This window comes from Astyanax mexicanus, chromosome 13 (assembly GCF_023375975.1).
Source record: "Astyanax mexicanus isolate ESR-SI-001 chromosome 13, AstMex3_surface, whole genome shotgun sequence".
NCBI classification, from domain to species: Eukaryota; Metazoa; Chordata; class Actinopteri; order Characiformes; family Acestrorhamphidae; genus Astyanax; species Astyanax mexicanus.
This window is the reverse complement of record NC_064420.1, coordinates 38773646-38798610: the sequence shown is the minus strand read 5'-3', so window position 1 is coordinate 38798610 and position 24965 is coordinate 38773646. Positions and strand designations below refer to the sequence as shown.

Genomic DNA, 24965 nt, shown 5'->3' with positions numbered 1-24965 from the left:
GAGTGGATCAGAACTTTATATATTGATTATCACACACATGGGGAATGTTGGCTTCCCATAGCAATATTGAAAAAATTACATTAGTCCTACACTGACATGGAATTATGATGAAAAGTCTGACGACTTTTGCTATGGAAAGTACTGACTTTACTAACTGCACTAACTACATGCATATGCTGTTGGGCCTCATGTATTGAATAAAGAGTTGCCATAGCTGTTTGACTGTTCAAATGGACAGTTGTAGCCAGATGTTGCTGGTCACAACCATTACCACCCATAGTGCTTTGCACTGTGGGTGAATTATCTTGTCCATCTGGCAACCACTATCATGCCGATAGGTTAACATGAGCACTCCAGACAGTATTTAATCTCACTCACAAGATAGCACCTCACAACTTATACAGGTATGGTATCTCAAGCTGCCCCCTCTGTGATCAGTGTACATGCTGATATCCCATGACTGTTAGCATGTCAGTGTAATTCCCCAGTCAACTTTTCCACGTAATAAAGAATCGTAAGTATAAAAAGCAGCTAACAATGTTTCCCTCTCTCTTCTCTAGCCTGCGTACGTCGTTCAGATTTTCCCTCCATGTGAGTTTTCTGAAAGCCACTTGTCTCACCTCGCTCCGGACCTCCTCAACAGCATCTCCAGCATCTCTCCGCATCTCATGATTGTTATTGCATCTGTCTGAGACTTTCCAGGGAGAGCCCGTTTTCCTGAACAAGCAGAATGCCAACACCAGCTGAACAACATTCTGAATGCCTGAATGTTGACTGGGTTTACTCCCTCTTTTGGACATGCGTTTGTTTTCCTTTGTTTGACTTTTTTCACCAGATCCTTAATTCATTCTTTGATCTCTTATTCCATTGAACCATTTAACTCTCATTTGAGAGCGCACAGTAGTAAATGGATCTAGATTTGCAATGATCAATTTTCTGATCATTCATTTTACTGTTTTCATTGCTGACGTTTTGAAGGTTTGTATCTATGGTTTTTTAACACATTAAAGATAAAATCTTTTGAGGTTAAAAAGACATGGGACTGAGAAACAGTTGTTTTTTATTTCATTGAAATGATGATTGTGATTTATTATTTTTTAATTTTCTTAAAAAGATGGATCAGATCAGTCATTGCACTATGTTAGGGAAATCAAAAAAATGGAAATCTGTGGACTTTGTACAGATTTGAATATTGAAGTGATGCATATTACTTTGACATGCTTCTGTCACCAGCCACACTTGTGTTAAAATGGAAAAAAAATAAGCTGGTGAAAAGCATTTTGTGAAATTTCTTGGTGAACTGTTGGGAAACAGTGTATGATAAAAAAAAAAACAATTGTTTATACTGCAACTACTGTTCTGTCACCAGTCAGCTATTTACTTCCATGTCATTTTTGAAGCGACTCTCAGTGTGCGCTCTGTTTTTGCCTAAAGGGACTGAGCAGAGTTATTGGGAGTTGTAGAGTTTACACTTGATGCCTCAATAGGGGATTGTATGTAAATGTTTTCTCTTTTTACTCTAAAGACTTAATGTGACTTGGGTTCTAAGTGGGACATTGTAAATATTATAAATATTTAAATACGTTCAAAGCAGTCTGAAGACCCTGTGAATTGCCGGGATAACTACATTGCCATCAACTATGAAAGAACATAGTTTCATCAGTATCACCTTAATTTTTTGTCTGAATCAGTTCAGTGCCAAAAGCTTTTGAAAAGAAAGAAAAAATTCAACAGTCAGTTCAATCAAATTTTATTTTAATACTTGACTTTGTACTTGTCACTGGATCTTCTACAGCTCTGGTTTCACTTTGCCTTGTTTTATATATTTATGGTCCCCTACCTCTGTTTCTGTTATATTTCTTTTTTGTATTATCTGTCAAATATGTGCTATGACGATTGTCATAATTGTCATAAATGTACCATTTTTACTTTTTGTTTGAACCCTTGTGTATCATTTTTGGCCTCTCGTTGTATCAGATACGCCTCTCAGTATTGAGACGGTGCCGTGCAGGTGGTCAAAAATACTTTGTTAAAAATTGAAATATGTAAAAAGCTGTACAGATCTGTAATTTCACTCCCCTTTTTGTCTGGTGTCTGTCATCTTGAGCCAAGATGTAAATACTCATTTATTCCATGTATATTTTTTTGTTTCCTTTTTCAGCATCTTTATTTTGTTTTGTAAGACAAAACAAAGCAGCCTGAAGAAGCAGAACCAGAAGTAAAACGATGCAGAAAATCATGTGTCAAACTCAGTCTTGCAGTTTGATTATACTGACTGCAAATTGATGATTCATGAAGACATTAAAGGCACTTATAATTTTGATAAACAAATTCAAAATTAACATACCAAAATGGAAAACAAACAGGATTCCCTCTCTGTTTTATTTCATTTCATTGTTCTGAGTGTATTTTGCTGTTCCTCTATGAGGACATTTTGAAATGTAAAAAAAGAAATTGTTGGGTAACACTTCTACAGATCATTAAATGGTCACTCATTATCTACCTTTACGTGTTTGTTTATTTTTTATGAACATTAAATCATTAAAAATACATTGTTATTGTATTTTCAAGGTATGTTCTTATACTAATTAGTGGTGTAATCCCATCAAAAATAATATTTGATTAATCACAACAGTATTCTGGATGCTTAAAGCCCGATAACTGAGAACAGAGGCTTGCTGGAGAAGGGGTACCATCACAATGGCCATTATGGCATTATAATGGGTTGTCATTGCAATGGCCATTATAACATCACAATGTACATAATGAGATAATAATGGGGTGCCATAATAAAGGTCAATATGAAGTCATAGTGAGGCGACATTCAACACAAAATATCACTTGTATTTTACAGTTTAGTTTTTTATGTCTTTTATACACATTATACACATTTATACACATACACTCATTGTCAAATATATAGTACCAAACATAGTTGCACCCAGAAAGAAGTGTCATACTGAAATGCTATGTGGAAGGAAGATAGAGGTTACCAGAAACAATGAATTATTAAAAACTCACTCTTTTGTAATGTTTAGTTTTTCAGTTCTTGGTAATGCATGCCGTTTATTTAGAGCTGCTGCTACTCAGTAAATTTCACACACCAGCGTTTACAGACCTGTTCAAAATCACCCCCTGAGCACTCCACTGCTCCTAAAGAGTCTACACTCTGGTGAAGTCAACACGCAGTGGTTCTAAAGAGGCACACTTTTTGGGACACAGCCAATTTCTCCATCTACAGCCCCCCTGCTCTCTACGCGGACAGTAACATAAACAACACGGAAAAAGCAAAGGAAAAGAGGGAAAAGTCCTGTCCTGGGTCTTCATTAGGCAGCACCTGTGCAGTCCACGGCTCTACCTGTAAGTAGCTGCTGTTTAGTTTTTTTTTTTAAACACACAAACTAACAAACCTTCAGTAAATGTACCATACCACCTTAAAGGCTTCCTTGGCGACACACAGGCTGAAGCTGCGTTCAGCTTTCAGCTTTTAAGGTGGAACAGAACATTTATATAACAACCCAGGTCCGGTTTTATGTGGACTTTTTGTATTTTCTGCACAACATAAGCAGAAATGTATTAAAACGGCTAAATATTTACTTCAGGCTCAGTGTAACTTGTGCTCCGTTTTAAGGTGGAACTGAAAATGTATACATAAAACAAAAACTTTATACTTTCTAAAGTTATTTAAGAATTAAATGTAAGACTTTAATACCATTGAGACCAAATAAAGAATATAAAAATTTAACACCAAAAAAAAGTTTTAAAGTAAGGCAAAGTAAGGCCTAATTTTTAGATAAAATATGCACAGCAAATTGGTGTTCATTGTTGTTTTACTGTGTTTAACTGCACTACATACTACAAGACTCTATATTTCTACCATTTATATTTTATTGTACTCGTGGCAATATAACAAAACACTGAATTTAAAATATATATTTCAAAAAATACACTAATGCAAAAAAAATAAAAAAATAATTTTATTGTTAAATACGACAATATATGGTACACCCTTAACTGAGATATGAAAAAATACAAGAATTTTTATCAGCTTTGTAACAGAAGTCAATGATCTAAAATGTCATAATACTAATAATGCACTACAAACATCACAGAATTAGAACTGAAGAGCACTGCTGAAGAGAATTTGACCCTAATCTTGCTAAAATCAGTCAAATGGATCAGAAATTATGTATCTGCTGTAAGGAAATGGCACCTCAGTTCATTCCACTTGCGGACTGTCACTTTACATGTGTTCAGATGTTGTTTCTTTTCTATTTTCTCCCGAGATTGAAGCCTGCTAGGATTTCTTACCTCTTAGTCAATGCCTCGTTACCTATTTTCTGCTGTACTTGTACCAGTGGCCACGTGATGGCGGTAAAATTACACAAATACTGTATTCTGTAGTTCAACATCAACTCAACAAGAGTTCACAGTTTTTTTTTTAACAGTGATTGTGATAAACCACCGTATACACTGTACAGTTCATCAGATTTATGCTTTAATCCAGGCCAAACATTTTTGTCAGTCACAGAGATGTGCATTATACTGTGCACAAAGATTGTAAAGCTTAAACTTTTTGAAATGCATGTATTCATGAAATAATGTGTGTGTTTCTTTCATTTAGTATATTCCCACTTCTAATTGATATATAGTGCATACCTAGATTGCAAAACACAATATCTTACCAAGCTTTATAATTTTGCTTATTTTTGAAACAACTACCTTATTAAGCCTCACTTAGAAGTTGCATCTTTTTAAATAGTTTGAACTCAAAATTAGGACACAAAGTCAAGTTATTCTGATTCTTGTGTCCAAATTAAAAATTGATTCAAGTCTTAGAATTGTGAGATATTTTGCTTTATAAAAGGAAGGTTTGCTATAATGGACCATACTTTACATACAGACTAAGTAAAGCAGGGTGGACATGAATTTATTATAATGCTTTGGTCACAGTTTCGTACAGTTTGAAAAGGTTCTCAAGCCTGGTCATGCAGGATAGCAACTGGAAAAGTGTGTGTGTATATATCAACTGGAAAAGTGTGTGTGTGTGTATATATATATATATATATATATATATATATATATATATATATATATATATATATATATATATATAGGACTAAGGGGGAAGAGCTCAGGTAATTAATCCCAAATTTTGTTAATATTTAACAACACATATAGGTCTCAATTTATATATGTTTAGTTGTTTTGCAGTGTAAAATACATATTTGAATTACTGTGGGAAGAAATGGCAACATTACATAGTAGGAAATGCTTTACCATCCCAACTTTGAGTTGGTTGCCCAAAAATGAGCAACTCTGTAATGTGTTTTATTTAATTTTATTTTATTGTTTTAGTTTTCTATTCTGTCCCAACAATTTCTGATTTGGGGTTGTAAAGTGACGTACACTGCATCTCCTCAAAGTACATGTGTGATGTATTGACACACTTCAGATATATTGCTATTTTATTTGGGGTGATTGGGCCAGTTCTTCCACTTTGTTCTGACATACATCACACATCCAAAATCTGTACAATATATTTCAACTGGTATAGTGAATACATTTGTATTAAAGAGAAATTATATCACATGTCCCATTTTTTTTACATATTATATTTTTATATTTGATTTGCCCACTTATTTATAATACAATATGTATATCAATACACTGATATTTATCAAATCTTTGTTCATTTACTTCAAAGAAAAGCATGAAAATCATTATATACAATACTATATACAGCTCTGCAAAAAAATATGAGACCACTCAAAAACATTTATGAGTTTCTTTGATTTTACCAAATTGAAAACCTCTGGAATATAATCAAGAGAAAGATGGATGATCACAAGCCATCAAACCAAACTGAACTGCTTGAATTTTTGCAACAGAAGTGGCATAAAGTTATCCAAAAGCAGTATGTAAGACTAGTGGAGGAAAAGATGCCAAGATGCATGAAAACTGTGATTAAAAACCAGGGTTTTTCCAACAAATATTGATTTCTGAACTCTTAAACTTTATTAATATGAACTTGTTTTCTTTTGCATTATTTGAGGTCTGAAAGCTCTGCATCTTTTTTTTGTTATTTCAGCCATTTCTAATTTTCTGCAAATAAATGCTCTAAATAACAATATTTTTATTTGGAATTTGGGAGAAATGTTGTTCGGGGTTTATAGGAGTAAAAAACAATTTTCATTTTACTCAAACATATACCTATACATAGCAAAATCAGATAAACTGATTTAGAAACTGAAGAGCTGAAGATAATGATAATGATAATGATTATTGTCTAACATCCTGACTGGCATCACTCACCTCTTGACCTCTTATCACTGAATGCAACCAAATACTCACAGCAATGCTCCAAAATAATAGAATGCCTTACCTGGATGCCTTAGCAGGATCAACTCTTCTTGAATATTCCTATACCCTTGAATATCAATATATGAACATTTGTCCCAATGCTTTTGCCCACTTACATCTATATAATGTATGGAATATTAGATACACAGGGTTAAAATGTGACTTCACAAATGACATTAAGGTCCCTGTCCAGTACTCCTGTGGTATAAATAGGTATTATCTGTATGCAGCAGCAGCTGGTGATGAAAATCCATATGCCAGTTCTTACTGAATGGTATAGCTGGGAATTCAGCATGCAGCTGCGATCACCAGCCAGAGCCACCATACTGCTGACTCCCTTACTGAGAGTGGGGCACAGACCAGCTGCGCAGCCAGCAACTGCTGAAACAGTTGTATACGTCTCTGGAGGCAGAGACACGCTGCTATATGGGTTACTATTTGTTTGAAATATGGGATTATGGGAGTTTAAAATGGTGCATTACACTGTAAGCCTGGATAAGTTGAATTTACTTTATTAGTAATTTGTTGTATCACATTTTAAAGTAAGGTTTACTGAAAACTTTTAAAAATTATTATGACTACATTATAAGTAATTTAATTGATGTTATTTAGTTATATCACTTGATTTGCACAGTGCTTTCTCTTTTGAATTTTATGGTTAGGTGAATAAAATAGATTTGAATTTAGTCTTTTTTCTGAATTAATTTAAATAAAATACAGATTTAAAAATGTTCTAATTAGATGGAGACAAATGTGCGAGCATGAACATTATACTAGTGCATCTCGAAAAATTTGAATATCATTAAAAAGATACTTTATTTCAGTAATTCAGCTTATAGTGTATAACACAGGGGACCAACATCAGCAGATGACATGTCTCTCCAAACCATCACTGATTGAGGAAACTTTACACTAGACCTCAAGCAGTTTGGACTGTGTGTCTCTCCACTCTTCCTCCAGACTCTGCTCCCTTGATTTACAAATGAAATGCTGAATTTACTGATGATCAGTGATGGTTTGGAGAGACATGTCATCTGCTGGTGTTCGTCCACTGTGTTATAATATCAAGTCTAAAGTCAGTTCAGTTTTTTCCCACAAAATCTTATAGCACTTCATGCTACCCTCTGCTGACAACTTTTAAAGAGATGCAGATTTCATTTTCCAGCAGGACTTGGCACACTGCCCACACTGCCAAAACTAACAATTGGTCTTATATCATATTCTAATTTGTATCTGTAAGCCGTAATCAACAGTAAAAGAAATAAATGCTTACAATAGATCACACTGTGTTTAATACATCTGTATAATATATGAGTTTCACATTTTTAACTGAATTACTGAAATAACGTATCATTTCAATGATATTTAAATTTTTTGAGATGCACTAGTATACCTTACAAACGACACAGCATTAGCAGCTTAACAAAATGACACTTGCTCTTACAGCCCACAACATGAAAGCCAGGTAGTAAATTATGATAAATTGTCTACAGGTTTACCTTAGGTAGTTTGGTGGTAATCCATACCCAGTATGTAAATAAATTGTGCCAAAAGCCAATACAAAGGACGCTGTCAATGGAAACAGACTAAACTCAGTTATTGTAGGTTGATTCAACTCATACATGGGCACAGATTTCACTCTGAAAAGTTGAGTTGAGTAATGTTTGGAAATATCGAATTTTATGTGAAACATACTTATTTTAATTTATTTAATTTATTACATACTTATATAATTTATTCAAACACATTCTGGGTTTACAGCATACCCTGCTCCACAGCTGAATTCAGAGGCAGCAGATGGATATTATGGGGATCTTGTAATACAGTGAGGAGCAATAAAATCCAATCAAGCATCAGGAACGGTTCTTTCCACTCTGGAAAACAGAAGAAAACACAGGCTTTATTGTACCAGCCTAAATTAGCACCCTGTTCTGTATCTATTTAAGAACAAAGTTTTCAGAAACATAGATTTTTCCTCTTGTTACTTCCTGGAACAGGAGGATATGCGTGTGTTTGTGCAGTTAGATATCTAGCAGGCTGTGTGTTTATGTGGGGTTGTTCATCACAGCCTGGGCCATAAAAATAAATGAATGAAACTGTCATTTGCTTTTAGAAGCTTATTGGCTTACAGTGTGTGTTTTAGATAAGTGGGAAGTCTCATAAGCAATGAAAATATAGGTACAATGTATGTTTAAAAAAAAAAAAGTATTCATATTGCAGCATATTGTCACTGGGGTGGAGTAATGAGGCCAGGCCATAGTCCAGGCTGGTTTTGTGTATTTAGAACAGGAAAATGTGTGAAATGTCCGCCAACATGCTGTGATTCTCTCTTTAATTGAAGCCCACCAGTGCAGGCCCTTATCCACCCTCTAACCCAACGTCAGAAGGGTGAATAAAATAACTATAATATTAAACAAAGCAAACAACATAAGACCCCCAATAACCCCAAACAAAAAATGTGGCTGCAAATTACGTTATATTTATATTTGTTCCTGACATATACAGCATGTGTGCTCATTAACAAACAACACTACTAGTTATAGGAACTCTACATAAAATTGAATATATTATCCTATATAACACAACCTTTATAACACAACCTTTCTATTTCTACTCTCATTTTTTCAGCACTTTTTACCATATAGCACAACCTTTCTATTTCTACTCTCATTTATTCAGCACTTTTTACCGTATAGCAGCACTTTGTAATTTCATAAATTTTATAGATTGTATAGCGCTAATCTTTTACAGTAGACTAAGGTAAAATAGAAACTATCCTATAATTAGATTGATAAAAAAACTGTTTTTAATGCAGTGTTACCTGAGGGCCCAAAGATCACCAGCATCCTATATTAATCATTGGCCTTGTCCCTTACACACAGAGATCTCTTGATGATACTATGTACTGTAGATGGTGGTATATCCAAAGTCTTCTGCATTGATCATTTTCTGAACGTTTATCACAGATAAACACAGATCAGATATCACAGGCTACTGATTCATGGGACCTTGTTAAACTGCTCAAGTCTTTTGGTGTTCCCAACTTTTTTTTTATTTCAAGTTTTCCTATTTCACTCTAAAATCATTCTTAAGAGTGCTTCGTCTTTGACTTCACGCCTTGTGAGAATCAGTTCCCAGGGTCACTGGGTTTTTAGACCATTTCTTGCTTTCGATGGGCTTAATGCTGCCCGAATCAGATTCATTAACTCCCACAGATATTCCACAGAGAATGTGAGGAATCCTCATGGACAGTGTTTGGTGGTGAGGCCTGCATGATGCTGGAGGCTCTTCTTGGTAGATTTGTGCATGTGGTGCGTGGGAAGACACATCACAGGGAGAAGGGGCCTCTTCTCGCAGATCATCAAGTTTTATCCCCGAACTCACCGCAGTGGATGTCTGTCAGGAACGCTATCTCCCTCCAGAACTGTGGCTTTCGCCTGGATCTCTTTGAAGAGGCTTGTTTTTTGGAGCAGCTCTTTTCTTCTCGGCCTTATTTTTAGAGACTTGCCTCGTTGCGATCAAAGCACAAAAGCACAGAAAGGACGGTTAGGTTGGAAATAAACAGATGCTGGAGTGTGCGAATATGAGGAACGACTGAAGGCGAGTTCAAGAGGGGTCAGCGTGAAGCCCTTGAACAGAAACACCGCTCTGCCCATCTCATTTTTCCGTCACAGCAGGAAGAGGGGCGTGCTGGTAGAGAAAAGAGGTGAAGCACAGGAGATTTACAATGCCATGACAGGCCAAGACCAGGAATTTTAATTGACACTCCACTCCCAGAAAGGCAGGGACGCAGTGGCAGGAAGCATGAGTGTGGAAAGCTGGGAGAGCGAGCAGAAAAGCAGTGGAATCGAGCCTGTGTACTGTCCTCCCTCTGTTTGATTACAGGGCCAGGCCCATACCGAAGGTAACTGCGCTACAGTAACTCCTTTGGCAGAGTGTGAGCCAAGAGAGGAACTCTAGCTGGTGGCTAGAGCAGGAGCAGGCATGCAAATACCCAATTCATTCAAATTGCCCAAAGGGTTATCTTTATTGGAGCCATATGCATCACTCCTGGGTGCATGTGATATGATACTTAAATGATCCTGGTGTATTAAGTTATTGAAAATACTTTTAGACTGCTCGAGGACAGTCTGTTCCTCATTATTCGATTTCTGCTCAACTTTCTTCATGCAACTAAAAACATTCCCGAAAACTTAAAATTGCTCCCAAATCGGAACAATCTGAGACGCCTTTAGCTATCATGAAAAATGTATCCTGAATGCAAATGTTTATTCGTCAAGCGAAGCAGTAATCCTCTAATCCTCTTATCCTTCTACTTTATGAAATTAAAGAGAGCATTCTACTCAAAGCCTATAATTCGATAAGTAATTCTTTACTCAAAAGGCACTTAAGAAGTATCCATTCCCAGGAACTAATGTCTAGCTGGACTAAACAAGATGCTGTTTAATTAGTGGCTACATGACTTAAGGACAGTGCAGTGAATGGCTTTAATAAATAGGTAAGGAAATTAAAGGTCCAGTAAAAGTAGATAGTCCAGAAGGAGAAAATTAAACTACACCCTTGTTTTGAGTGGATTGAACTGTTTATCATAGGTAAGAATAAGTGCATCCTGTTACATATGGGTATATATATATATATATATATATATATATATATATATATATATATATATATATATATATATATATATATATATATATATGGGTATGGTGAGGCGTCTGGCCATTGCATATAGTATATGTGTCTTCAAGGCAAGCTTTTAAGATGACACTGACTACAGGAACTCGTTAATGTACGTTTTGGCTGTCAAAATGCCTGTAATGAAGACCAAGCCTTATCTGGCATTGTCCAAAATTGCACCTCACACCATTACACAAGGCGTACTGGTTATGGTATAACAAAAAGCAAAAATGCTAATCTTGGCACTAACCATCACAGTTTGGCATAACTACCCCCCAAGTTTCATTCCTGAGCTTTTTTGATGCTGAATGTGTTTAGCTATGACATGTCAGTAACAATGTGTATCAGCAAAGGTGTCTCTATATAGTAAGTGTTTCATAAGCAATATATTAGGAGGCTAAGATTTTCTTAAGGTGTCCCTAACTTTATTTCTATTTATTTTATTTTTTTCATTTTCTCACCAATTTACACGGCCAATAACCCAACTCACTCATTAGCAATCCCCCTATCACAAGTGATGCCCCAACACCAGGAAGTGTCCTCTGGTACATGTGAAGTCAACCACCGCCTCTTTTCAAACTGCTGCTGATGCAGCATTGCTGAGTAGCATCACAGAGCGCTCGGAGGAAAGCACAGCGACTCAGTTGTGATACATCAGCTCAGAAAAGCCTTGTGCTGAGTGACATCACATTTTGAAGTGATGTGGTGAGAGAGCATCATCTACCCACCCGGAGAGAGCAAGGCCAATTGGTCTCTCTCAGGGCTTCGGTAGCTGATGGCAAGCTACATAAACAGAATTCGAACCCAAGGCGTCCCTAACAATGCTACTTTACTATTGTATTGTAGTTCCTGTGAAGTGCAGTTCCACCAAAGTGCTTTAGCAGTGTTGCTGTCTATAGGGGCAATGAATGAGACACCATTGTAACCTTATAACAAATTATTGTACAATTAAAAAGATGTTCAATCTGTTATTTTAAGGTAAAATTTATACATTCTTTTGCTTTAAGGAACAACATTGTGTTTCACTTTGGTTAATGGAGCTCAGCCATTTAAATTATTAGGACACATTTCATGTTACAATGTTACTGATAATTAAACACATGTGGTGTGTGTTGTATCCCTCATCTCTATTGCCTGTCCAAAAACCTTGTATCTCCAAAATGGCAACATTACAGGAGAAGGAAAAATCTTTTTCTTTACTTTCAGTGGAAGTCAGTGTCAAAATGTTTTATTTCAAGTACATTTGGAGTGTTTCTGTCTGTACAGGTTTGTGTATGAGAGCTCGATATACAGATTGAGGTTCAGTGGGAGTAAATTCTTTGTCCTGCACATCCAGTCAAAACATGCTGACGAATTTTGATAACGAGTCGGCATATTTCTCTAGAAGGTCCTAAAACTTTCAAAGACGTCAACACATCATATTCTAACCAAACACCCAGACTGAATATTTAAAATACTGAAATACCATGAATGCTTTTTGGGGATAATTATGTGGAGGTTGGAGACAATAGAGAAATAGCAGGAGTGAGAGTTCTCCCAGTACAGCCAGATAGCAGCACATATCAGCAGTGTGGCCTCCAAAATGTCTGTGCTAATATCTGCATACTTCTTTGTGTGGGTGCAGAGCTTTTGTACAGTGGGTGGTAGAGTAGGTGTACAGAGACTAATCACAGACCTGAATTTTAGTGTTTTAAAAGACAAATGCTCTACTATACAACCGAGATCACAGCAACATGGGGGTGATCGAGACTTCTACTCTTTTGATTGGTTTTAGATTCATAAAGTGCGGTTTAAAAATAACAGGTATTTCTAATATTTCACATATGGAAAATTTTGTACTGTAAAATTTAAGGCTCATTTGTGCTCAAGATTAAGTATGGATATCAATACAGGCAGACATCTTTGGTCTGCACGGTTTCTGAAAGCATATAGATTTTTCATTGAAAAAAAAAAAAAATGTACCAGTTGTCCATGATTAGTACAACTCATATCATACATTAGACATCTTATCCAGACTTTTAACTTAGGCTAATATTACTGTAGCATTATTACTAGCATGCTAATCCATCAGTCATGTGACTTGACAGTGCCCAGACCAATCAGTGAGCTTGACGTAAATATGATGTTTTATTTTTGCTAATAATTCACATAAAATCTGTCACATTTGAATGATGTTTATTGTTCTATGTTATGTTGTATCTGTCTATACACACTAAGAAAAGTAAGTACAGATTTGTACTTAAAAGGGTACAAAGCTTGTCGCTGGGGCTGTACCTTATACTGAGGTACAAAAAAGTACCTTTCAGTGCTTTTTTGTACCCGTGTTTTTTGTGCCAGTAAAGATTATAAACATTATCATCAACTAAATATGGCTCAAAAATTTGATGATCCAAAATTGTCTGGCTTTCAAATAAAAAAATGTGCAATTAAAATATATATATTGTTTATTAGTACAGTGATACAGAATACTGAATGTACCTTTTGGCTGGTTAAATGGTACAAATTTGTACTTATTCCTGTTAGGAATGACTTTGTACTTCAGAGGGAACAAATCTGACCCTGTAAAGACCAATATTGTACCTTTGAGGGTACAATTATGAAGAGTGTACCTGTGAGTACAAAAAAGTACTCATATCGTACCTCTGTTTTTTAGAGTGTACATTTATAGCAAAACAGAACAAAAGTGCTGGCACTACCACCATGCTCCACAGGCTGAAATCTACTATTCTAGAAAATCGATTTAAAGTTGGTGAAAAAAATGACCAGACCGCTGCTGAGTTTGGTGTAAAACAGCAGCCTGTAATTTTCTCAGAGGAGGAGGAAGAAAAATTTGGACCCTATCAATCCTGAAGGAAATAAAAAAGAACCAAATGACCAAATTTAATTCCATCCCACGAGGGCTTACGAAAAGCAACCCAAACGGTTAATATAGTCTTGTTGAAAAATGGATCTCGAATAGAACAGTCCTTCAAGATCAAGTTGTGTTTATACATGTGTGTGAGTGTGTATATATGAGCAAGAATGTGGCTGGAGAATTGAGGACCAGCAGCTATCCCTCAAAAGCTTATGTTTGTGCTGACCTTCATCTTTCCTGCGCTCTATAATTGTATGGGCACGAGCCACACAGCCTATGTTCCAAGAGACCAAATTAGAAAGGGAAGAAAAATGCAAAGAATTCTGAAAATACAGGGGTTGGCTTTGCTTTTCCTGATAAGTGTCTTCTCTCTGCCAGTCATTTTGGCACGTTCTCATCGCCCCAGCAATGCAAATGATTTCACGAGCTGCTGAGCTGATACATTCCTTATCAGAAATAGGCCCGACATGTGGAGAATGTTCGCTTTTTCTGGAGTCTCTGAGCACAGCAGTGGAAAGAATCTCATTTAGAGTCTCGCGTGGTTCAAAACCGAGGTCTTCATATCTATTGTGATAGAGTGTGACAGTGCACCTCCAGCATTCATTAAAAAAGTTGTTGAAAAAGTGTCAGAGCTGTTCTTTTAAACTATGTTCCATTTTAGTTGAAAGTGTAAGGTGAAAAAAACACATTTTTAAAATGGTCACACAGTTGTGTTTTTTTTACCTACTTGAAAAGGAAACTTCCAATTTCCACCAAATCTATGTGTAGAAAATACGTCCTTACAGAAAAAAAAACTTTCCTTTCACTCTTAACTAAAATTTAACATATAGTATTTTAAAGAACAGCTCTGACATTTTTAAAAGGTATTTTTAATGACATGATGCTGGGGAGGGGATAAAACTGTCATTGTCTAAATACTGCGCTTTTGGCGTCTCATAACTTTCAAAAATCGACTTGATTTTAAATTCTTTTGACTTTTAATCATATTTTTAAGACTTTTTATAAGAGTACTCAGAAATTATATTTCCCAGCTCAATGTGTTTTTATTATTTTATTTTATTTTATTTATTTTCTGTCATACATGCATCCAGCCTGTCACAGAAAGCTACATAACCGATGGGACATTTACATTGTTTATGATGATCTTGTTCTGTTGTTCTGTTTCGAAGATACTTTTTAACTATTTTTTTTTGTATTATTTATTTGCGGTTAAAATATACGATTTTTTTTTCCAAGATAGGATGGACATCAGTTATTTTAAGGGACACAGTTATTTTAAGATGACAGGGTGGACAGGGAATTCTTATATATGTTGAGATGAATAGCTTGACATTTTTTTTGGAAAATAGTTAAATGAATAATTAAAATGCCTATATTTTTTTAAATAACAACTTCACCACTTTTACAAAACAGAGGCAGCAGTGAAGACAGGGCAAAACAGCCCTCACATCAAAGAAAAGTAGAAAAAATGCTTTAAAGTAAAAGTTAACTCTGTATTTCTCTCTATATTTGTAATAATGTGTTCATTCAGAGTACATTTTGAAAAATGATTAAGTATTGTAACTCAGAGTTTGAATGAAATTTGAACAGCTATGCTGCGGACACAGAAGGCACGTTATATTGATATTGACCCAGAAGTTTAAAAGGACTTGAACCGAGTAAATAGTGGGAACGAACTCATGACCATACAGCTTAAGAGCGGCTTTTCATTCCCTCTGACAGCGCTAAAGCACCAGAAACTATTTTGGTTTAAAAAACATGGAAATATTCAGAAAAAATCATACAGTGGGCGAAATAACCCTGGACAGAATGAGAGGTTACTAAGCCCTGGATGATGAATGAGGGGATACGCTGCAGCCCTGCTGCACTCGGCGCACTTCAGTCTGCGCTTTCTGGGCCTTGTGCTTTGTGGACACCAGTAAGTAGGCGAGATATAGATAAAGGGGAGGTGTGGGCTGTTTCTGGTCAGTCTCACAGTGAACCTCATTAAAGGAGGAGGTAAGGAGGGGTCCATTGCCTACAGAGAACCCCCCCTACTGACCTCCAGTGACGGAGGAAGTGTTACTGATACAGCGGCTTCTAGCAGTTTCTAAATCACGCTAATGAGATTGCATTCAGGGTCAGAACAAACATCGCCTTCATGTTCCTTAAACAGTGGAGATATGCTCAGATAAAAGAGAATCAGGCTGATGATTAATGATGAAATAAAAAAAGTGACGTACAGAATATATTACGCTGAACTGAAGTATGTAAGTATGTGGAGAAAATACTTTAGATTAACACTTTTCTTATCAATCATAAGTCTGTAAAAAGTGCAAAACTGTGAGTGTAGTATTGTTTAATATTGTTTTACTCATAAGTATTTAATGTAAATATAGAGGGTGATTTAGCAGGGATTAGCAGTTTTTGATCTTCCTTGGTGGAACAAAATAGGCAAAGAAATGACCAATTTCTGTAATACATACATACAGCTCTGGAAAACAAATAAGAGACTACTTAAAAATTCTGAGTTTATTAGATTTTACCCAATTGAAAACCTCTAGAATATAATCAAGAGGAAGATGGATGATCACAAGCCATCAAACCAAGCTGAACTGCTTGAATTTTTGCACCAGGAGTAAAGGCATAAAGTTATCCCAAAGCAGTGTGTAAGACTGGTGGAGGAGAACATGCCAATATGCATAAAACTGTGATTCAAAATAAGTGTTATTCCACCAAATATTGATTTCTGAACTATTAAGACTTTATGAATATGAACTTTTTTTGCATTATTTGAGATCTGAAATCTCTGCATCTTTTTTGTTATTCCAGCCATTTCTCATTTCTCATGTCCCTTATTTTTTTTCCAGAGCTGTACGATAGATAGATAGAATTTAAATGTTTCATGTCGCCTTGCCATGAGCATGCTAGCCAGTGATAAAATGATACAAGATAACACCTCAAAAGTTATACTAAGCTGTGGTGTGTAAGGTAACATTTTATGATTGATTTACATGATGCTGTCGCGTTTGGCATAACTTTTGGCATGTATTGTATGTAATAGACTGTTTTATATATTTACTTTCCAAATCCTCCAGTAAACCTGTAATGTTTAAACTGAGGTAAGTCTGTTTAAAAGACTCTCCAACCACACATCAGGCCACTGGGACTGACATTGATTATATCTTATCAATTTAATTATGTAGAAATTCTAAAAATAAATAAATCAGGGAAGTTCCACTTTAAATATGTTAGTTTTATTTTTATATGTGGTTCATTATCATGTGAAATGGTTTGCCTTGATGGGCCAAAATTATAGTCATGTTCAATCATTCAGTCAATTCTAATTTGTTTCATAGAGCACACAGAGTATTCTCCCTAGAAAGCCCCTTCATTTCGTACTGCACTGGACATTTGATAACATAACTATGGGTTGTGGCTAAATGGTCATTTCTCTTGGACGACACGCTGTATTTATCTGCTGGACGCCTCTTCAGTGTTTCCTGTTTGACCAACCTTTGTACTTTTTTTTTTAACTTTGATTTATAAATGCAAACTCAAGGCAAGCGTAGCAGTAAATATTAATAATATACTGCACCAGAAAGACTGTGTATTTACTGGACTGAACGAATCAATCATCAAAACTTTGAAATGTATAATATAGAAACATATTCATATTTTTGTGGCGTTGTTCCTTATAAAATCTTCCTGCTGTATTAAGGAAAGCAGTGGGCAAAGCCTTCTCTCTGTGCAACTGGCGCGACCAAAGAGAAACTCTGCATCTGAAAGCAGCATAAAGAGAGTGTAAGTCACATTATTTTGAAGGCTTGGGGAAGATGATAATTGGTCAGGAGATGACGTGATGTAGCATTAGGGGCTCCTGGTAGAACTTCTGCAGAAGCTTTAATTTCTTTGAGACTTTTTTGGCCATCATGAATGCGCAGTTTTTTTTAAACACCGATTTTGGATTATATTAAATTCAGGAGTGGTCTGTGGTGAACCTCTTGCTTGCACTTCTCATTGTAGTCCATTGTGAATTTTAAGGTGTGTTTAAGATCATTATCCTGCTGTAAAAGTAATCCTTTATTCTATCTTTAGTTTTGTACAACTACAGATAGTATATTTTCAGTATTTGCTGGCATTTAATCAAATCTATTCCTCCCTCAGCCAGTGAAATGTTTTTTTTTTAGTCACTGGCTGCAACATAAGTGTGATTAATCCACACCCATGCTTAACAGTTGGAGAGTGGTTATGCATCCTTCTATTTCCAAACATTACTTACTGCAGTCAAAACTTTTTTAACTTAATATTTTAACTCTATCAGTCTAAAAAATTATTACACTTTTTATCTCACATAAACTTCTTCTCATGGAGGACTCAGGACATGTTCATCAACAGCCAATCATAAACAGTTCTCACACTCACCATCTCCTGAGTATTGTATCCGTCTCATCTGTTATCTATGTGTTCGTATATATGCTTCTTCATTTTGTCTGTGACTTTGCGAAGTATTGCCAACTCTCCACAATTGCACACTGAGCATTCTCTCCTGTGTTTTGTTAGCTTGTTGCCAATCTCTGCCTTTTCTCCTGTTATCCCGCATGGGCCTTCTGGTTTGTCGTTTTTGTTTGATTACCTATCTGGCTTTTGACCCTGATTGTGCTTATGGTTTATGCCTGTGCCCGGCCCATGCCTGTCCCATTAACCCTCTTATTGTTACCCTGTGTGACACTTGGTTGAGATTATGAGCCACAGCTCTCAGTTTTAAGCTATTTCCAGCCTTTTATATCTGAAAGCTTTTCACCAATGCTGTACACATTACTAGAACTAGAACTAGAATGTTCTCTAAATGCATCAGAGTTGTTCAGATGTTTTTTAAAAACTTGTTGTTGACTTCTGTGGTGAGAATGCAGAGAAGTTATCTTCAAATATCTCTTTTATAAAGGGCATATTTGTGCAGGTGTCTCACCACAGTCGAACAGTGGACCACCATTCCAGAGTCTGCTAAAACATCCAGAAGGTCTGTTGCAGCCAAACGGGGGGTTTGGTTTGGCTCTCTAGCAATCATTCATGCAGTTCTCTCTGAATGTTTTCTTTTTCATCTTCCAGACCTCAGTTTGACCTCCACTAACCATGTTATCTGCCATGTCTTAATTACATTACAAACTGGGGAAACAGCTGCATGTATGTGCTTCTTATCTTCTTATTGTCTTCTACTTCTTTGTGGGCATCAGCTATTAAAATGTTTAAAGTTCTGGGTTGCTGCTTCTGGTTGTAATTAGGCATGAACTAAATATATTCGGCAGTCAAAATGATTATTTTTCTATTTTATATTCATTGCATCCCTAGCAGCAACCAGCAGCCATTGGCTCCTCTGAACAGCTGCCTAGCACTGCCTAAAACTAAAACTGTAATTATTTAGTCAAAAATGGCTAAAAAGCACTTTCGTGTTTAACTGAATAAGATTTAATAATTTATACCAACAATTTTGTGCTTTGTTGGCATGTCTGGGATGCAAAAATGGTATATATAATAAACATTTTGAAACTTTTTTGAAAGTTTTATTTGAAAAACAAGACAAAATATATTAGGCTATATTATTTATACAGTTGTAAAAAAAAAAAGAAAACATGCTCGGTATTCGGGATACAAATGTTTACTTTTGTTCAGCTTCAGATTCGGTCAATTTTTTTTGTTTCAGTGCATACCTACCTGTTACATTTTTGGAACCAGTGTATTTTAAAAAGCTTTAAATTTCGTATTACCTGTTTTTTTTCTTAACAATAGAAGAGAACAGCCATAATTATTAAACATTCATCGAGATCTGAAAAAGCTCAAATTGTGAGTCGTCAAATTTGTATGAAATCTTCCAAATACTGTGAAAAAGTTACACATTTTCAGGGTATACTTTTAGTCATAAAGTTTATGTAATTTTATGAGATCATGTTGTTTGCATGGTGCTCTGTTTCTTCTCTAATTCTTATATTGTTAGAAACAAAAATAACAAAAAATCTTGATTAAAATTCTGAATGAAAGAATGTTTCATCTTTAACCTTTTATCTTTTTTCTATGCACTTAACTCTTCACAGTTTTAAAACCTTTGCGTGCCAGTGTATGACGATTTTCACCGTTTGCGTAAGCGCAGGCTGAATATGATATGTGTAAATGGGTGCAGTTCTATTTTTACTGCATGACAGAGTCATATGCAATAACTTAATGATAGGGGAGAAGCATCCTAACTCCACCCAGCTGAGAAGAATGGCTTGGTCCATAGATCAATCTTATGAGAGGTTAGTTGAATGTCCATAGGCCAGGCTGCCATGCTGCTTTGTCGCAATTCGCAAACAAATAGCCCAAAAATAGCCCAATGAAAGTAAGAAGGCTAATGAGTTTCTAGGTTTTTGTGCTCTGTATTCTGATATACAGCTCGAGATGAGTTCAGTGATGGATCGGGTGGCACTGGGGTCTGTCTGCCCTTTGCAGAATAAAGGAGCGTAAAGGGCAATGCTGCAGCGACGGGGCTCACCTGGTGACTTAAACCGAGAATACACGTCAGCCTCTCCTTACATCATCCCCTCCTCGGCTCTCGGGCTGCAACTCGATCCCAAACGAGAGTGAAGACGAGCTCTGCTCATCATTATATCTGCCCACAGAAATGTTCCTCGTGGGTTGGTTTGGGTTGAAACAGGCCTGAGCTGGATTCGTCTCCGCAGGGTTGCGACGCAGGCTGGAGGTTGCTTGACTTTCCAAAGCAATTAAAAGAAAGTCGGCCATTGGGTTTTGTGGCTTTGAAGGATGGCGGAGGTTCCTCGCACTCCGTCTTTAAAGGCTCTTGTGTTGAAACCCAGTAACTCTGTGATCTGTGAGTGTGTTACAGTGTGTGAGTGAAAGTAGGGTTTGGTGTTGAAATCAAGGCCCAGATCTGAGTGTGCTAAACCACAAGCCTATGGTTTCCACCATGCCTTAACTACCTACAGACTAAGCTTAGCTTGTGGGAAACTGTATGAGTATATATGACATATAGAGCATGTATGTATGTATTTATGTAAATACACCCACACACGCACGATTCAGAATTTAGTGATGAATCCTGCTTTTCTCTCTTTTTAGTACCAAAAATCCATATGTGGAGGTAAACACGCACTGGTGTGATATTTCAACAGGAAAGTGTTCATCTGCATACTGCTCCCATCTCAAGAGCTTGCCTTCAATACACACAGATACTATGCAATGGCCATCTGCTTCACCAGACCCATCTCCAATTTAAACTGTGTGGAAAACTATAAAATGCACTATAGCATTGTGTGTGGCCAACCTTTTAAAGACAAAGAGCCAGAAAAAAAAACTCATTACTTCCAGGAGCCACAGTTTATGAATTTAAACAAATATGTGCTGAGAAATGCCAGTACTACCACAACAACGAGACTGCAGTGGCATTGCCGAGACAACTTTTTTACAAATTCCCATTCCATATATAGCTTTTCAGCATGAGCCATAATCAATGTCAGCTGATAGGACGCAAGCGTGACCGTTTCTGATTGTTTTGTTAACTTCTGAAACAGTTTGTCTGATTTTAAAGTGTTCAACTGTCAGGGCCAGACAGGAATGAGACTGGTGCAGATACAATAAAATAACTTTTATTAAAGTTATAGAGCAGACAGGGGTAGTCAACGGAAACAGGGTCAGTACCAAAAATACACAGTGTAGAGAAACCATACCATAACCGGAGGACAGTCCAGAGTTCATACACGGGTAGGCAGTATAACAGGGTAGGCAATAATCCAAAGTACAATAAACAGTCCAGGTCATACACAGGTATCCAACACAAGGGAGCAGGCAAAAATCAAAGTCGGTAGAAAACAAAAACAAGATCATACACGGAGAATAGCAAGGGCAAGAGAAACGCTTTGTATTGTAGGATTTACCAAACAGATACTCAGCGAGGTGTGAGCGTGAGCATGGTCCTATAATACTGTGGGTAATCAGTACTCGGGGCTTCCTGGTGGCGTCATGTGACGTGACACGTGATCGGGAGTGTGTGTTGTGTCATGGAGTGGTGCGTTCTGGGTATTGTAGTTGTTACTGTGAGAATCGCAGATAGAGCTGGATGTGGGAGACACAGACGTGCTTTCAGCACCAGACATGACATCAACTTGTACTTGCACAATTCGGTAACTCTGTGAAACTTGTGGGCTATGTTGCCATGTAGTGAGATAAAGTGGTGCTGAAGATTGGAAGCTTTAAATAATGAAAATGACATTTGGCCTAATTTTCTGCTCAGTAAAAATACAGATACTCTCACTCTGATAAGAAGGTTCTGAGTTCATTTTCATATTTGCGTTTGGCTTTACATTTTCCAGGTGCTGCCATGTTTTAGCAGTTGTTTAGCTATTAGTGTGGCTACTGGTCATGCCAGGGCATGGTGATGTTGGGCCGTACTCCTTGCTGGGAAGGGGTGGGGTTTAGCATCACCGTGAAAACACACTTTGGCGTAAGCGTGCCAAATATTCAAGCACTGACTCTAATACATGCTACAAGTCTGAAGCAAAAATAAATATATAAATGTATTTAAATGTATATCAATATATATATATATTTTAATTCTAAATGGAAGAGCCACGAATGAACAGGAAAAGAGCCACATGTGACTCGCGAGTCGCAGGGGTTGTGCAGGAGTTGGCCACCCCTGCACTATAGGATCAACACTCCACACCTACTGAAAAATCCATCCTCTACAAAAATGCCAACCTCTACATCTACATGCCATTTTTGTATGTGTAGCTCAATATGTGTATTTTTGTATGTGTAGCTCAATATGTGTATTTTTGTATGTGTAGCTCAATATGTGTATTTTTGTATGTGTAGCTCAATATGTGTATTTTTGTATGTGTAGCTCAATATGTGTATTTTTGTATGTGTAGCTCAATATGTGTATTTTTGTATGTATAGCTAAATAGCTCTGCACATTTAAGATCAGTTTCTCCAGAGTACTAATAAGCTGACTCTGCCCTCTCACACACCTGTGGGACATCAACTGATTAGCTGGACTATTTTTACTGGGACTCTTGCTTCGTCTAGTCGCAAGTTGTTGCAGCTCCTGTGACTTACCGTGCGTTATTTAATGTGTTTGTTATTTCTGTTTTGTTTTTTTTATCCTTGCTTGCCCTTGACTACGATTTTTGCCTGGTGTTTTTTAGACAATAAACCTGCTTGTATTTCTTACAGTAAATATATCCAAGAGTTGCCTGCAACCGTATGTCAGTGCCCACAATCGATAACACCAGCTGCATTTGTCTCTGCATCTGTGGGTGGATATGCCTTCTATGGTGTATTCCCACACAAGCTAAATGCCTGTTCAACTTAAAAAAACTGAATGTCACGTACATCTTACACCCATTAACAGACCCTTACTTAAACTCTGATAATCATGCATAGTGTTTAAGCAAGCTTTTTTGTTATTTTTGCTTCTAACAATTTTAGAATTAGACAAGAAATAGATTAACATGCATCAGTGTGTGAGTGGAAGTAGGGTTTGGTGTTGAAATCAAGGCCCGGATCTGAGTGTGCTAAACCACAAGCCTATGGTTTCCACCATGCCTTAACTACCTACAGACTAAGCTTAGGTTGTGGAAAACCGTATGAGTATATATGACATATAGAGCATGTATGTATATATGTATGTATGTATGTATTTATGTAAATGCAAACACACACACACACAACTTTGAATTTCTACCGTTGACAATAAACCTGCTTGCATTTGCTAATCACGTCACCTTGACCCAAACATGCCTCATTCACAAAATAACACCTCACAGCATTCCCACACATATATATATATACAGCTCCTGACCGTACCACCTTATAGATGTACATAGACCAGACAGACAGGTAAAGCTCCAAAATCAAAACATTAATTAACTTTTATTCAATTTCATTACTGACAGAAATGCTTACTTCAACATTTACTTCTTTTTTTTTTTCTCTTTTACTGCCCATTGAGAGCATGCACTATAAAAAAACCTGGGCAATCTGGGCAATACAATAAATAGGCTATATTTGCATAATTATATGTATTCAAACTTTAATTGCGGATGTTATTCGCTGTACTGTACACTGTTCATAAAATTGTATTTTATGAGCTAAATTAATAGGTTTTATGTTAGGCTCTGAGTCTTTGCATATGTTACAGGTAACAAAGAATGTAAGAACCGGCTCAGGTCGGTTATCTGTTTCTGCATGCTGAAGAACTCATCAAGGAATTCTTCAAAGATGAGCTAAGCTGAGAGTCAGTGAAAACAGCTCCACTCAGGAAGCATTGTTCACAAATCTTCCTGGATTGGCCGAGTGGAAACATACCCAACTGACCCAAATGTCGTAACTTGAAGTTGTGCAACTTAAAGGAATTAAATGTAGTTTAGCTTATTAAAATTCACTCATCTATCAGTGTTGTACAACATTATTACATCTGTACGTTTTATTGTTGTATCTTTATTCTAAAACACTTTTTAAAGAGTAATACATGTAAAACACAAGAAATACTATACAAATTAAACCCATTCAAACTGCCAAAATATTTCCAAAGCCTTTTTCCAAACTTATGTTCACTCCTTGTTATATATAGTCCATGTATGGTAACAAAGCTTCAATTCTTGTCACAAACCTCAAGCCATTTACATTAGTTACTTAATATAACAGGTAGATTTTTTAGAGTATGTACTGTATGTACATACTGTACATTGTTGTACATTGTTGTATACTCACCGTCAAAGAAATACACTAGTTTATAATGTAGTATATTTGGATCCAGCAGGAAGTGTCAAAATAAAGTCCTATTCAGAGGAAAAGTAATGATTATCATGAATAAAATATATATAAAATCTAGACTGATGTCTGTAATACAACAAGACAGAGTTGTAGAGGTACCTAATGGTGTCCTGCAATAAACCATTCCTGATGATTTTCTTCCAACAGTATTCCACATATATTTAATTGGGGATACATCTAGCCATGCAGCAGGCCATCGCATAGTATTTATGTCTTCAAGGCAAGCTCTTAACAGGGCATCAGTATGAGGATGAACACTGTC

General features: G+C 36.5%; 2 protein-coding genes across 2 annotated transcripts in view; both read left to right on the top strand.

Moving 5' to 3' along the window:
- spen (spen family transcriptional repressor) overlaps positions 1-2503 on the top strand; it is a 43513-nt gene extending 41010 nt beyond the window's left edge. The window contains exon 15 of the mRNA XM_007246244.4: positions 561-2503. Coding sequence (XP_007246306.3) covers positions 561-692 — 132 coding nt within the window. The 3' untranslated portion in view covers positions 693-2503. The remainder of the gene's footprint in view (positions 1-560) is intronic.
- Positions 1-24965, top strand: part of atp13a2 (ATPase cation transporting 13A2) — a 172799-nt gene that overhangs the window by 122790 nt on the left and 25044 nt on the right. The window lies entirely within an intron of this gene.